General features: G+C 35.8%; 1 protein-coding gene across 1 annotated transcript in view; it reads right to left on the bottom strand.

The window, feature by feature from the left end:
* Positions 1–14,479, bottom strand: part of Sntg1 (syntrophin gamma 1) — an 826,637-nt gene that overhangs the window by 358,242 nt on the left and 453,916 nt on the right. The window contains exons 10-13 of the mRNA XM_036179958.1: positions 14,240–14,296; positions 10,883–10,940; positions 10,062–10,105; positions 9,932–9,973 (exon numbers count right to left, since the gene is read on the bottom strand). Of these exons, the coding sequence (XP_036035851.1) occupies positions 9,932–9,973; positions 10,062–10,105; positions 10,883–10,940; positions 14,240–14,296 (201 nt within the window). The remainder of the gene's footprint in view (positions 1–9,931; positions 9,974–10,061; positions 10,106–10,882; positions 10,941–14,239; positions 14,297–14,479) is intronic.

The raw sequence follows: 14,479 nt of genomic DNA, 5'->3' as shown, positions 1-14,479 counted from the left end.
TTTTAGGCATCCTGGGCTTTTTGTTTTTTCCATATGAAGTTGAGTATTGCTCTTACCATGTCTGTGAAAAATTGTGTTGGGATTTTGATGAAGATTGCACTGAATCTGTAGATTGCTTTGGTTAAGATTGTCATTCTTACAATCTTAATCCTACCTATCCATGAGCATGGAACATCTTTCTATTTTCTGACAACTTCTTTAATTTCTTTCTTTAATGACTTAAAGTCCACTGAACTAGACCCCTTCTATGTGTGTGACAGTTGTATAGCTTGATCTCTTTGTAAATCTCCTACCAGTGAGTTTAGGACCTGTCCCTGGCACTGAGTTGGATATTGGGAACCTATTTCCTATCCTGGATTATCTTACCTAGCATTTATGCAAGGCTTGGTCCTGCTTTGTTAAAGCCCATGGCAGGCCTCCCCTTTCTGATGAAGATGAAGGAGGAGGGGATGAGGAGAGGGTAGAAGTGAAGTGGTGGGGGATGGGAGGGAAGAGAAACTGCAGTTGGTACATAAAATAAATGAAAAAAGTTAAAAAAGAAAAAAAGAAAAACATAGCATATGTACACAATAGAAATTTTCAGTTGTAAAGAAATAGAAATTATGAACATTACAGGAAAATATATGGAACTAAAAATTATCTTGAGCAAAGCCACCCAGATCATAAAATTAAAATATGGCATAATATTTATTATAATGAGATATAGATTTGATTTTCAGTTTCATCTATTTAAACTAGAATATTTGTAAATACAAAATAAGCTTGTCAAGGGAGGATAGAGAATTTAAAGGGAATAGGGATGTTAGAACACATGTGCTATGAAAATAGAGAAAGTGAAAGTTTGAGATGCAAATTTTAAATAGGAATGGGGGTGGACATTGGAAGAAAAGTTGAAGTCCAACAGCATGAATGAACAAAGCTAAGAATGTTTGAACAAGTCACACAGAAATCTACTACTTTATAAGTCATTTAAAAATGACTTGATGCAGTGATAGTATATATTATGAATTGATAATGCTGATCCCAAAAGCTATGGATTAGTAAATTAAAAAATACGTTGTAAGGTGTGAGACACCCCTGTAGGAGTACTTAGTCAAGAAGGACCAATATCTACATGCATCTCAAAAAAATTATATAGGTTACACCCTATTTTATTGTTTGCTGCTTAGAACAATGTTGTAAGACTCTGATGCTGAAGACATTACAAACATTGGTTGCAGAATTCAATGAAAACATTCTGAAAATGAATTGAAAATCTTCCTTCCTGCTGGCTAGAATTCATAGAATGAGGACTGATTGCACAGGCAGCTAGATAGAAATGTCAGCAATGTTCTTTGCTAGCTTTATAGTTTTTATACTATAATACCAACTTGCAAATCAAGATGTGCTTCCTGGCTCAGTAATGACACAATTGTCATAAAAGTAGCCATGTGGTTTTTATTGTTTCTAAGCCCTGCTCTGTAGTTCATTCCAATTGCTGTTTACCTCCTCAAAGGATCAGGGGGTTATAGGTACTATGAGTAAATATACCTAGAAATTTATTTTGATAAATGGACATACTGTCAAAATGTCCCATAAATGTTTATGTTTAGAACCACAGAGTAACAATGTTCTCAGCCTTGATCAGAGAAGCTTCTCCTAGTAACACATGGTGGTTAATATAAAAACTCCTAGCTAGTTAATATGCTGAGAACAAGCGAATTTTCAGTGCTCAGCAATACATGGTTATCCATCCATACCACTATCCCTCAGTCTAAGGGAACATTGCAAAAGAGGATGTGGAATATAATTAAAAGCAAAATAATTGTATATTTGGCCTTGAAACACTGTCTTTTGGCCTGAGGCACTTGTCACTCAACATCTATGGTAATCTTTATAGGGCCTGCATAAGACTACATAAGACAGGAAACATTTAGTCACGGATGGGGGAGTGGCTCATAGGTAACCCGTCACCCAGGAAAGTCAACTGGTGGAAGAGAAGAAATCATGTCATTGATGCATCCACATGTGTGTTACTCAGACTCTAGTGGATAGCTTCACACCCACCTACACTGATGGCTCTTTATATTCAGTGGAATATAAAGTAAAAACAAAACAACTCCAACTTATTTTAACATATATTCTGATTAGTTTTGTCAACTTAACACAACCAGAGTCATCTGAGAAGATGGAAAACTAATCAAGAAATTTCCTTCATCAGACTGTCCTGGAAGCACGTCTGTGGGAACATTTTCCTGATGCATAATTCATGTTGAAGAACTCAGCCCATTGTGGGCAGATGATTCTGGTTTGTATAAAAAATTAAGTTGGCCATGAGGTGTTGGTACATGCCTTTAGTCCCAGCACTCGGGAGGCAGAGGCAGATGGATCTTTGAGTCTGAGGCCAGCCTGGGCTACAGAGCTACAGAGTGAGTTCCAGAAAAGCTGAAAAACTACAAAGAGAAACCCTGTCTCAAACAAACAAACAAACAAACAAACAAAAACAAAACAAACAAACAAAAAAAAAGGTAAGAAAGAAATTAAGCTGAACACACCAGGGGAAACAGACCAGGAAGCAGTGCTCTTCCATGGTCTCTGCTTCAGTTTGTGCCTTGAATTCTCACCCATAACTCTCACTTTGATTGTAAATGTTGTCAAGTAAAACCTCTCCTTCACAAGTTACTTTCTTGTTGTATTTATCTACAGTATCAGAGGAGATAACTTGTACCATTTGGGTGGTGACTTGGTGGAAGAAGGAATGTGTGAAGAATTCAGTGACAGTGGGATAATGGACAGGATGTGGGTATATATAAAATTGTCAAAGAATAAATTAAAGCAATACAAGAAATTGAAATTATCCACCCACACAACAGTTTGCCAAACTTGGATTTGCCCTGTTACAGAAAATGAAACTTTGAGACTTTTAGGTATATTGTTCATCTTTGCTCAAAAAATAGGACTACAAATAAGAACTTAATGAAATCAGCGTCCAAGAAAAGATTCAGCCAATAATATGTTACATGAGAATTCACAATATAATTGGTGACAGACATAAATTCAAAGAAGAAAATTCCTATGGGTACCAATTAAGTCTAAGTAACAAGTACTGCAAAATCTTATATACTTTGATTTCTGTAATGTTAGACATGGGCATCAATTCAGACCTTTTTGTTGTGGTCAAACTATTTGAAAGTATTAAAATAAATAATTTTACAGATGATTTCCCTAGATAGGATTTAACTCAATATGAAAGTGACCACAGTAGTTCAAATTTTCAAGATATTAATCAATTACTGCTCAAAATTAATTTCTAATTGTAAATCATGTTAGCAGCTAATGCAAGATGTGGGGCTGGATGACCTTCTCCTCATTTGTTGTTGTCTAAAGTGACCTGTATGTTCAGGTCACACCTTAAGTATGGTCTTGCTATTGTACAGTCCTTGCACCTGCTCAACATAAAGAAGCACTGAGTTCTACAGTGTTTCATGTAAATGGTGACATATGGTTTTCTGGCTTAACATGAATTGGAAAGAAACATTCTTTTTTTTTCCCTCCATGTGAAATTTTAAACTGAATAAAACTTCTATTAAGAAAGCTAAAATGTTAGTAATTAGCATTTTGTATTAGTTTTTAAAATATTTATTTCCCTGTAAAAATGTGTAAATTTAAAAGATAAAATTTTAGCTTCTCATTTAGTTCTCACAAGAATTATGCTTTTTTTTAAAGAATTCCATCCAATATCACAAATTTAGTATTAAGGTAAAATTATTTGTATTTCAAATTGTGGAATAATTTCATGATGAAAGGATCATGGAGGAAAAGTAAAGCCACTCCTTTAGATTTATAAATTTTAAGACAGAAATATTTATTTACAATTAAACTTCTGGAAAAATTTACTCATCCATTCATTTTGGCTCTGCATGATGATGATTTACAAATTTTAAAAGTCTTATTGTATGGAAGTCTCAATTATGGTACTATCTTCTCTTTTTTAAATTCAGGATACTTGGGGGTGGAGACATGGCTCATTCATTAAGAGCATAGGCTGCTCTTCCAGAGGAACACAGTTTCATTTCCAGTAACAACACGGGAGCCCCAAACTGTAGCTCCATTTCCAGGGACTCTAATGCTCTATTTTGGCTTCTACCAGCACCAGCCATGTAAGTAATAAAGAGAAATATATGCAGGCAAAACTCCATATATACAAACTAAAATAAATATTAAACATAATAATAATAATAATAATAATAATAATAATAATAACAATAATAAATAAAATATAAAATAAAAATAATAAAATAAATTAGGACCCCTTTAATCAACTGTGTCTTTTCTGATATTGATTTCTAGTACATACTTGGTATATATTAACTATTTTGGTATATTTTCTATTTATAACTAACAAGTATAAAGGTCATCCACTCTTACTTTATGAAGATTACTGTAAGTTAACCATATTTTCATAATAGCTTTTCCTAATAATTTTCTCCAATGTTTTGCATGCTTTCATAGTTATTAAATTCTATAAAACAAAACAAAAACTGCCCATGTACCCACAAGGCTTCAGTGACATAGAGTTGTTCTCAGAACAGAATCACACAGGACTCAGTGACAGTATTGTCCACATAGTGCCACACAATGAAGTTCTGATATGTGACTTTACTAAGAAAAGAGGTATGTGGAAAGCTAGGTGTAAAGGAGACCATCAGTTCAGTGTGGTCTGGGTTCATTGACAGGTAGGAAAGACCAATTTTGGATTCTTTTCTTTGTTCTTGTTTTTGTTTTTGTTTCGTTTTGTTTGTTTGTTTTCCCTTTTTCTTTATGTTGCTGTTTGAGACAATTACAATTTCAATTCTAAGCTGACCTGAAAATTGCTACATAGAGCACATTGGCCTTGAACTCACAGAGATCCATGTGCTTCTGCTTCCCAAGTACTTTGAATAAATATGTGTGCCACAATTTCTGACCCAGTGGCATAAATTTAACACTGCAAAGAAAATAGATGCAGTTCTTTTTGAAGAAAAAAACTGCATAATTAGAAACTTTTGATATTATGAGGTAAAATTTAAAGGTGGTAAATCACCTTCAGTAAATAGAGCAAGTGAAGTCATGAGTTAAAATGTGCTGTTGAAAAGGCCACAAAGATGTCAAGAACCCCGATTCCTCAGCCTCATGACAGTGCCAAGGTCTCTCTAGATTTGGCTCAAATGACCAGAAAAGGCTTTTTCAGCTTTGAGTGTTAATCTTGGCTGTGACTGTCAAAAATGTCTACCATAGCTTTCTCTCCCCAGATCTGTATTGTCAGAAGTCTGCTCCCCCAAAGAGACTGCTCCTACAGATTTTAGCTAAATCTGCTTCCTTGCTTAGCTGTATAATAGTAAACACCACTTCTTTGTTAAGATATGTATACCATACTCCCACTCTTCCTTTTCAACTGTAGACAATAAATACACTGAGCTTCCAGGGTGCTGAAGCTTCTCTGGCAGAGAACCCAATCCACCCAATCCCAGTTTCTTTAGCTCTATCTGTGTTTATCTTTTCTTCATTCCCTTGCTTAGGTGAATCCCTGGAGACATGAAGGAAGTAGAATATCAAACACAAAAGAAACCCTAGGAAGATAAAAAAAGGCATCCTTATTCCTCAAAAGGACATGTCATTCTCATGAATGTTCATATTGATTCCTGACTGGAATCAGTTGAAACAGTATACATATACTAACATGCACAAGCATGCATCTGTGCATGTGCATGTGTGTGTGTGTGTGTGTGTGTGTGTGTGTGTGTGTGTGTGTGTGTGGGGAGAGAGAGAGAGAGAGAGAGAGAGAGAGAGAGAGAGAGAGAGAGAGAGAGAGAGAGAGTGTATGTGTGTAGAACCAGAATGTGGAAAACTTTGTTTTCTTTGTGCTTATCTTGGCTAGGAAAATCATGTGTTATATCATTTGGGTATCATGGCAATAATCATCAGCACCTTCTTGCTGATGAATGACAGAGGCACAGATATGGTTAATTCACTAAATTGAATCTACAACATGAGAAAGTAGTCTAGACAAGATTTGTTCAAAGCTGCTACTGGGAGTTAGGGCTCAGTGTCCACACCATCTCACACTGCCCAAGGTAGCAGGCACTACACACTGGCTCTAAGTTTTTAGTGAAAAACCTGTAATTCTTCATCAATCTTATTCTAAGGTTCTGTAACAGGTCCTAGGCAATGTGTGAAGCCCAGATTTGATTTATTTAAGTCTGAAGTGGTAGCTTGAAAAACAGAGACGCAGGTGATTTATTGAAATCATTTATTGTATTCAGCTAAAGAATTCCTAGTAAATGATCCCAGTGGACAGCATGTGATCCATTTACATGAAAGGACATTAACATACAACTCAAACACAGAAGCAGCTCTGCCACAAGAAAACTCCACATAATAAAACTGTTCCTCAAAAGAGCCTGAATCAATCATTTCTAATGGTGTCAGGTACTAACTAAAGAAAGGCTCTTTCAAACCATCATGTTGTTATGTCCATTCAACTTATTTTAAAATCTTGAACTCCATAAGGACTGTTCATATGAACATGCTTGCTACTTCATAATTACTTATATTCTTTGAGCTTTTGTGAATTTCAGGCCATATATATTTGTTTTTCAGTATGTAATTAACACCTCAGTTCCTCTGAAGTAGAAATTCCTTTCACATAAGAATTAAAATAGTGAGGGGAAAATATCTAATTGCTTTTGAAAAGTCCAAGATTAGAGTTAAATGAAAACATCAGTGCAGCTGGATGTTGTAGCTTATGCCTTTGAAGCCAGCACACAGCAGGAAGAGGAGGGCAGAACTCTGTGAGTCAAGGCCATTAATCTACATGATGAGTTTCAGGACAGCCAGGTTTATATAGAGAGACCCTGTCCAAAAAAAAAAAACCAAACACATAATAATAATAATAAAATAAAACAAAAAATTGGTAACTATGTTTTAAAGCCAATAAGATTAAGCTTCTTCAAAAATGTCTTTAATAGGAGTAACTATGTATAATTAACAATACAATGTTTAATAACTTTATTAGATTAAGACTATACACCATCCTAAATCAGGCTATTAGCATTAATCTTTCATGCTGTGATTATCTGTTTAATGAAAGCTCTAGCACAGTTGATCTGGGCAAGCTGCCTGCCTCTGAATAACAAATTGCAAGTATAATTCCAAGTAACAGCATGTGGTTTGAAAAGAGAATGCACTTTGCTTTTTTTTTCTTTCTGGATAATGAGCTCTAAGACTGAAGATAAGGTTCCTTTCTTTCTGTGGCTGTACTTAAAGGTAACCTGGGATTTGCAGAGCAGGCACTGTGCTAATCTTTCATCTGCTGCAAATTGTCCTCTAAAATATCACCTTGCTTTGCACAGATTTGTAGGAAATCAGAGACTTGTATGGGATTTTCAACAAAGAATGGCAAAAGCATGACCTGAATATGCTTTTGTGACTATAGAGTCATTGGTAACCACCACCAGACCATGTTGCCCAGTTTTCTGCAAAAGTACTATTTGTGAAATGGAAGTTTAACACAAATGTTTGAACCTCCCCTGCTAATATTTTAAATGTATAAATGCATCAAAATAATGTCTTTTTATCCTTAAGCATATGTTAAATGTAGTTTTTCTTTATCTCTTCCAGTTGGAACTAGTACAAAAATTCAGTGAGCTCTCCATGTTATTTATTCAGTTATGACCAATATTTCTCCAACAGTCTCACACTTTCATTCAGTTTTTTTTTTTTTTTGGTTTTTTGTTTAATCTTGTGGATTTATTAGAAGACATTAATTGGGATTTTATTTCTAATGCTTTCTTTTTTTATTATTCTGTGTTTTAATTTTATACATCAGCCATGGGTTCCCTCGGTTCTCCCCTCTACTGCCCGCACCCCCACCTTCCCCCCACCTCCTCCCCTCCATTCCCATGTCCTCCAGGACCAAGACACCCCTGGGGATTCACTTAAACCTGGTGGATTCAGTACAGGCAGGTCCTATCCCCTCCTTCCAGACTGAGCATAGTGTCCCTGTATAAGCCCAAGGTTCCAAACAGCCAGCTAATGCATTAAGGACAGGTCCTGTTCCCACAGACTGGGTGCCTACCAAACAGATCAAGCTATTCAATTGTCTCACTTTATCCAGAGGGCCTGATCCAGCTGGGGGCTCCATAGCCTTTGGTTCATAATTCATGTGCTCCCATTTGTTTGGCTATTTGTCCCTGTGCTTTTTCCAATCTTGGTCTCAACAGTTCACACTCTTACCGTCCTTCCTCTTTCTCAAAAATTAGACACCTGGAGCTCCACCTGGGGCCTGGCTGAGGATCTCTGCATCCACTTCCATCAGTTATTGGATGAGAGTTCCAAGGCAAATGTTAGGGTGTTTAGTTATCTGATCACCAGACTAGGTCATATCAGGCTTTCTCTCGACCATTGACAGCAGTCTACAGAGGATATATCATTGTGGATTTCTGGGGACCTCTCAAGCACTCTGCCTATTCCTGTTCTCATATGGTCTTCATTTATCATGGTCTGTTATTCCTTGTTCTCCCTTTCTGTTCTTGATCCAGCTGGGATCTCCTGCTCCCCTAAGCTTTCTTTCCATCAAATCTTGCCCTTCATTACTCCCACTGTCATCCAGGTTGTTCCTGTAGATCTCATCCATTTTTCTGTCATTGGGTGATTCCTGTGTCTTTGCTAGCGTCCCGTTTTCTAGGTAGCCTCCCTGGAGTTGTGTAGCAGTCTAGTCATCTTTCTTTTACATCTAGTATCCTCCTATGAGTGAGTACATACCATGTTTGTCCTTTTGAGTCTGGGTTACCTCACTCAGGATGATTTTTAATACATCCATCCATTTGCCTGCAAACCTTATGATGTCATTGTTTTTCTCTGCTAAGTAGTACTCCATTGTGTATATGTACCATATTTTCTTTATCCATCTTCAGTTGAAGAGCATCTAGGTTGTTTCCAGGTTCTGGCTATTACAAACAAAGCTGATATGAACATAGCTGAGCAAATGCCCTTGTCGTATGATTGAGCATTCCTTGGGTATATGCCCAAGAGTGCTACAGCTGGGTCTTGGAGGAGATGGATTCCCAATTTTCTAAGGAAGTGCTATATTGATTTCCAAAGTGGCTGTACAAGCTTGCATTCCCACCAGCAGTGGAGGAGTGTTCCCCTTGCTCCACATCCTCTCCAGCATAAGCTGTCTTCTATGTTTTTGATCTTAGCCACTCTGACAGGTGTAAGGTGGTATCTCAGGGTCATTTTGATTTGCATTTCCTGGATAATTAGGGATGTTGAGCAATTCCTTAAATGTCTTTCAGCCATTTGAACTTCCATTCAGTTTTACAGTGCCATTTCATTAGCTGTAATAGACACTCTTTAACCTTTTTATTAAAGTGTGGATTAAAAAACATCTGTTGTTTAACTATTTATAGTGGTTCGTGCAGCTCAGCTTCTATGTCCCAGCTTCATTAACTTAGAATAATATTATCTGTTCCTCCACATGTGTAAAAACATTCAAGAAAATGCCATGATGAAAAATTTGGCAAATTTTCTCATGTCTTCATTGCTCCCTTCTCCTTTTTACACTCTCCTACACATGCACACACACACACACACACAGAGACTCACACACACAGAAACACACACACACAGTCACAATTACACACACTTAATGTGCATTTCCTTTTGTCCCTTGTGTTATTTAAAAATTTACAGAAATCAATTCTTTTTTCATAAACTTTCAAGCATTGGAAATTTTTCATATATATTTCACTTTGAGATACATTTCATCATGACAGTACTTTTAACTGTATTTCTAAGGATCAAAATTGATTGGAAGGAAGGCCTTGGCAGTTCAGTCGCATGCTACATAATTTTGTAGCTTCATAATTGACTTAATCTGAAAAATGATAGCATAAGAAAAAAGTTAACTCACCACTTCTTCATGTCTGCATTTCCTCACATTAATTCCATTTATCTGCAATGAAAGGAAATCCTTAGTTTCACACAGTATATTGTAAATTGGCTTTTGTTTGCACCCATGAAAACAATAATTAGATGTATACCTGTAGAATTGCATCTCCGATGAAAAGCAGTCCTGACAGCTCTGCTGTGAATAAGAAGAATTGAATACACCTTGACATTTGTCAAGTAAGTAAAGCTTTTTATTTTAACTAAGGATAAAACTGTAAACACATTATAAGTGTTTTATATGGCTAGCATTTATAGAACCCACAAAGCATGTAAACTCAATAATATGGTTTAGCTCTATCCAATTGTTGAAATAGGCAGACATTTCTTCTTGGTTCTAGCACCTGATGTCTTTATAGCCTTTAAAATATGGTCAGTCCCCTCCCAACATTGTAGCTTTTCTCCTTTCAACAAGCCAATTAGTGTTGCCCAAATATTCTTGGATATGTGGTTTTCCATTGTAGCATGGTTGACTTTTCAGGTGATACACTCTGGGGATGAATAGTTGGATCTGGGAAAAGTTGGAAAATGAATATGAATGTGAACAAGCATGTAATTAACAGTTCTCAAAGACTATATATATATATATATATATATATATATATATATATATATGAAATCTCACAGGAAGTGAGTAAAATTGAGAAAAGTGATTGTATCTGGATTTGTTCATAAAATGTGACTTGATTTTTGTGTCTTTAACCAATGGTTCAGAAGCTGTTCATATATGATCATTTGAACTATTTGCATCAATCACTTTTCCATTTCTGTCCTGTAAGAGAACAAAGAGGAAGTGAAGAATCAGATTTAATCTCTCTCTATTTGAGGCTGGGGATACAAGGGAGCCATTCACATTGCAATCAATGAGCATGGGATTACAGAACACTGGCCACTAAACATTAGCTAAGCATATTACCTCTTTGTTCCTTGGAGATTTTAGAAATGACAACTGGAATGCTATGTTCTGCACCTCCCTAGAAAGAGACAGTCATTTATCATATTTTTAAGTCAGATTTTAGCCAAAATATTAATAATAAATAGATAGATAGATAGATAGATAGATAGATAAATTGCAAGGTATAAATAGTACATTACATGAATACAAGGCAGAATTACAATTAATTTGTAATTTCTTTTAAGTAAGTATCATTTACATGAAGCTTGGCTAAGTATTTGTAAGACTTGTAAGGATGACTAATAATTAGTAAAAATTGACCATAAAATTATTATTTCTCAAATAAAATAATTTAAGTGGCATTCTCTTCAAAATCCATTAGAGGAAAGCAAGGCAGTTTGACATTTGTTATTTAGGATTATATGCATTAAATATTTATACATTTTAATTCTCTCATTAATTTATTCTCTTCTGCCAAACAGGCACTCTTTCAATTCATCCTGAATGCTAAATAACCAGACAGTACCTTTACCTGAACAGATGGATAAATAAAATCAGAAGGGGTCTAAACATGATGGGAACAGAACCATGTGTATTTCCTAATTGGTATCAGACTTCCATGTGAAAGCATAGGCAGGTCAATTATCAGCCAAGAATCCAACAGCAGTCCTTGATTACTGACTCAAATATGAAAGGAGGAAAGTACAACAAGGAATCAAAATTTTGATAAGAGAAAATAAAATAAATTCTTAGAATAACTGCCAGAAAAATACTGTTTCATCACAATAGTGTAAGTAGTTTGGACATAGTAGTTGAAACACCAAGTGCATATCTAAACAAGTGAAGTGCTATGGAGAGAAGAAGTCTACATGCTCATCCCAGAGGATTTAAAACCTCTGGCACTGCTTTGGGTTTAGAATAAATAACTCCCTACGCTGTTGATCAGCATAAACACACTAATGTATTTAAAAGAACTTTTTTTGCAGCTAAAACTCAGGATCCATGTGTTGAATAAGAAAAACTTGCTGTGGGATAATGCTCTTGTACTCTGGGTTAATAAAATGCTGATTGGCCAGTAGCCAGGAAAAAAGTATAAATGGGGCAAGCAGTCTGGGAGAATTCTGGGAAGAGGAGGGGCAAAATCAGGAGTTGCCAGCCAGAAACAGAGGAAGCAAGATGACAAGGAAGAAACTGAGAAAAGGTACCAAGCCATCTGGCTAAACATAGGTAAGAATTATGGGTTAATTTAAGTGTAAGAGCTAGTCAGTAATAAACCTGTGTCAATGGCTGAGCTGTTTTAATTAATATTAAACCTCTGGTTGATTATTTTATAAGCAGCTGTGGGACTGCAGATGAGAAAGATTTTCTGGACCACACTGGGCCAGGTGGAACCCGAGAAACCTTCTGACTACACTTTTAAACTCTGAAGATACTTTGAATTTTTGTTAAGTTTTGTTTTTCAATACAGGATTTCTCAGTGTAGTTTTGGTCCCTGTGCTGGATCTCACTTTGTATACCAGGCTGGCCTTGAACTCACAGAGATCCATCTGGTTCTGCCTCCGAAGTGCTGGGATTAAAGACATGTGCCACCACCACCTCGTAAGACTAAACTTTTAAAGTGTTCAGATTATTAAGGATGGTGATACTTTAAGGTTATTTATACTACATAAATATCTTCCTGAGATGTCTTTCTATATGCTGTGAATATGTGTTGTTCTGATTGATTGAGAAATAAAGCTGTATTCACCTAGGGCAAGGTAGCTTAGAGGCAGGCAGGAAATCTAAGGAGAGAAACAAGAAGAAGAAAGGCAGAGGTGTGACAGATACCAGCCATCACCAAAGGAGAAGAAAGATTCAAGCAGACTGGTAATGCCATGGAATATATTGCAAAATATAGATTAATAGAAATGAGTTAATTTGAGATACAAGAGCTAGTTAGCAAGAAGCCTGACCCATAGGCCATATAATTTGCACATAATGTAATCAATCCTCTATCTGTTTACTTGGGATCAAGTGACTGCAAAATGCAGGAGGGAGAGATTTGTCCTGACCTCAGGTCTGGGCAGGACCTGAGAAAACTTATGACTACAAAAGCTACATGCTAAAACCTGCCTAATAATGACTCTACTGGCAATGTCTTCACAGTTGTCTAACACAGAATTTTCTTTCTGCTCTTCTTTGTTAACACATTAACTTCCTTTTAGCAGATCTGACATGCCTCCAGCGTGTATCAACATTGACTATTTAACTGAAGCAAACAGAGAAAAAATATATGTTTCATTGCTTAATTTCATTGTCCTATAATCTATTCTGTATGTGTCCCTTACCTGAATTGATAACAAATACACATAAAGTATATTTTAACACAAATATTTTGAATATTAAGATTCCTGGTACTACACACACTGTCATTGTATTAATTCATTTTGACAAAGTTGACAAAAGGTGATAATTACAAATTCAAGATGCTCCTTTCCTGACATAGATAGCAGGAACTGGGTTAAATGTCTTTAAATATTCACCAAAGACAACATGCTAAGTAAATAAATACTAACTGAGGAAATGTGATTAACATACTTCACTTAATAATTCCAAAAGTCAGATTGATAAAAGAATTAATGTAGTTGGGTTAAGTCTTCAGTATTTACCTACAAACTAATTTACTCATTTTTATCAATCATTTCAATAATGATAAACTGCATGAGGGATACATTTTTACCAGTGAACACTGAAAACACTGTACATATTAAAAAGCTGTTTACGGGCAGTGGTGGCTCATGTCTTTAATCCCAGCACTTGGGAGGCAAAGTCAGGCGGATCTCTGTGAGTTCGGGGCCAGCCTGGTCTACAAAGTGAGTTCCAGGAAAGGCACAAAGCTACACAGAGTAACCCTGTCACAAAACAACAACAACAAAAGCACTTTAATATCATGTTCAAAAATTTTAATTAATATATTACATTTAGCAATCTCTTTAACAAGTGAAAATCAAGATAAATGATAAATATAGAATACAGCCCATGCTTCACTTGTTCCCAGTTCTCCTTGATAGAGACTTGTTTCCATTCTACCCATCAATTTTCCATGCTGCTAGAGGAAAAAGGAAAGGTTCTTGCAACCAGCATAGTTCATATGCATTGGAAGATTCATAAATAAAGCTGCCAAGTTCTATTTAAGATTAGGTAAGGTCCCCAGTCCTTTCTTGTAAAATCTAAATAAGAAGATAATGATTGTCAGTTCTATAAGAACATCCGAGATCACAAATTACTCTAAAGATTACAGAGCCATTCTTGTGCATTATGAGTCACCAACATTTTTATGTACACAAAAGTTTAGCCTTTACTTCAGCCTTTGCAAAGATGGACTGGAAAGAAGGCTACCTTTATGCTTAATCCAAATCCTCCTACTGTCTGCCTTCTGATCGTCACCGTTCTTTCCTGAAAGATAAGAGATTTAAAAGTGGTAAGTGTTTCTTTACACTAAATACATTTTTCCCTGTAGTTTTTTTCAGTTGCTGTTTAAAATTTGAAGAAAAATATTTAACAGCTAAATAAACTTCAAATTTGCAATTAATGGAATGTTTTATAGTTTAAAACCAAATGCCAATAATTTATTTGCCA

The sequence above is a fragment of the Onychomys torridus genome, chromosome 2 (assembly GCF_903995425.1).
Source record: "Onychomys torridus chromosome 2, mOncTor1.1, whole genome shotgun sequence".
In the NCBI taxonomy this organism is placed as follows: Eukaryota; Metazoa; Chordata; class Mammalia; order Rodentia; family Cricetidae; genus Onychomys; species Onychomys torridus.
This window is presented reverse-complemented; position numbering and strand designations above follow the sequence as displayed.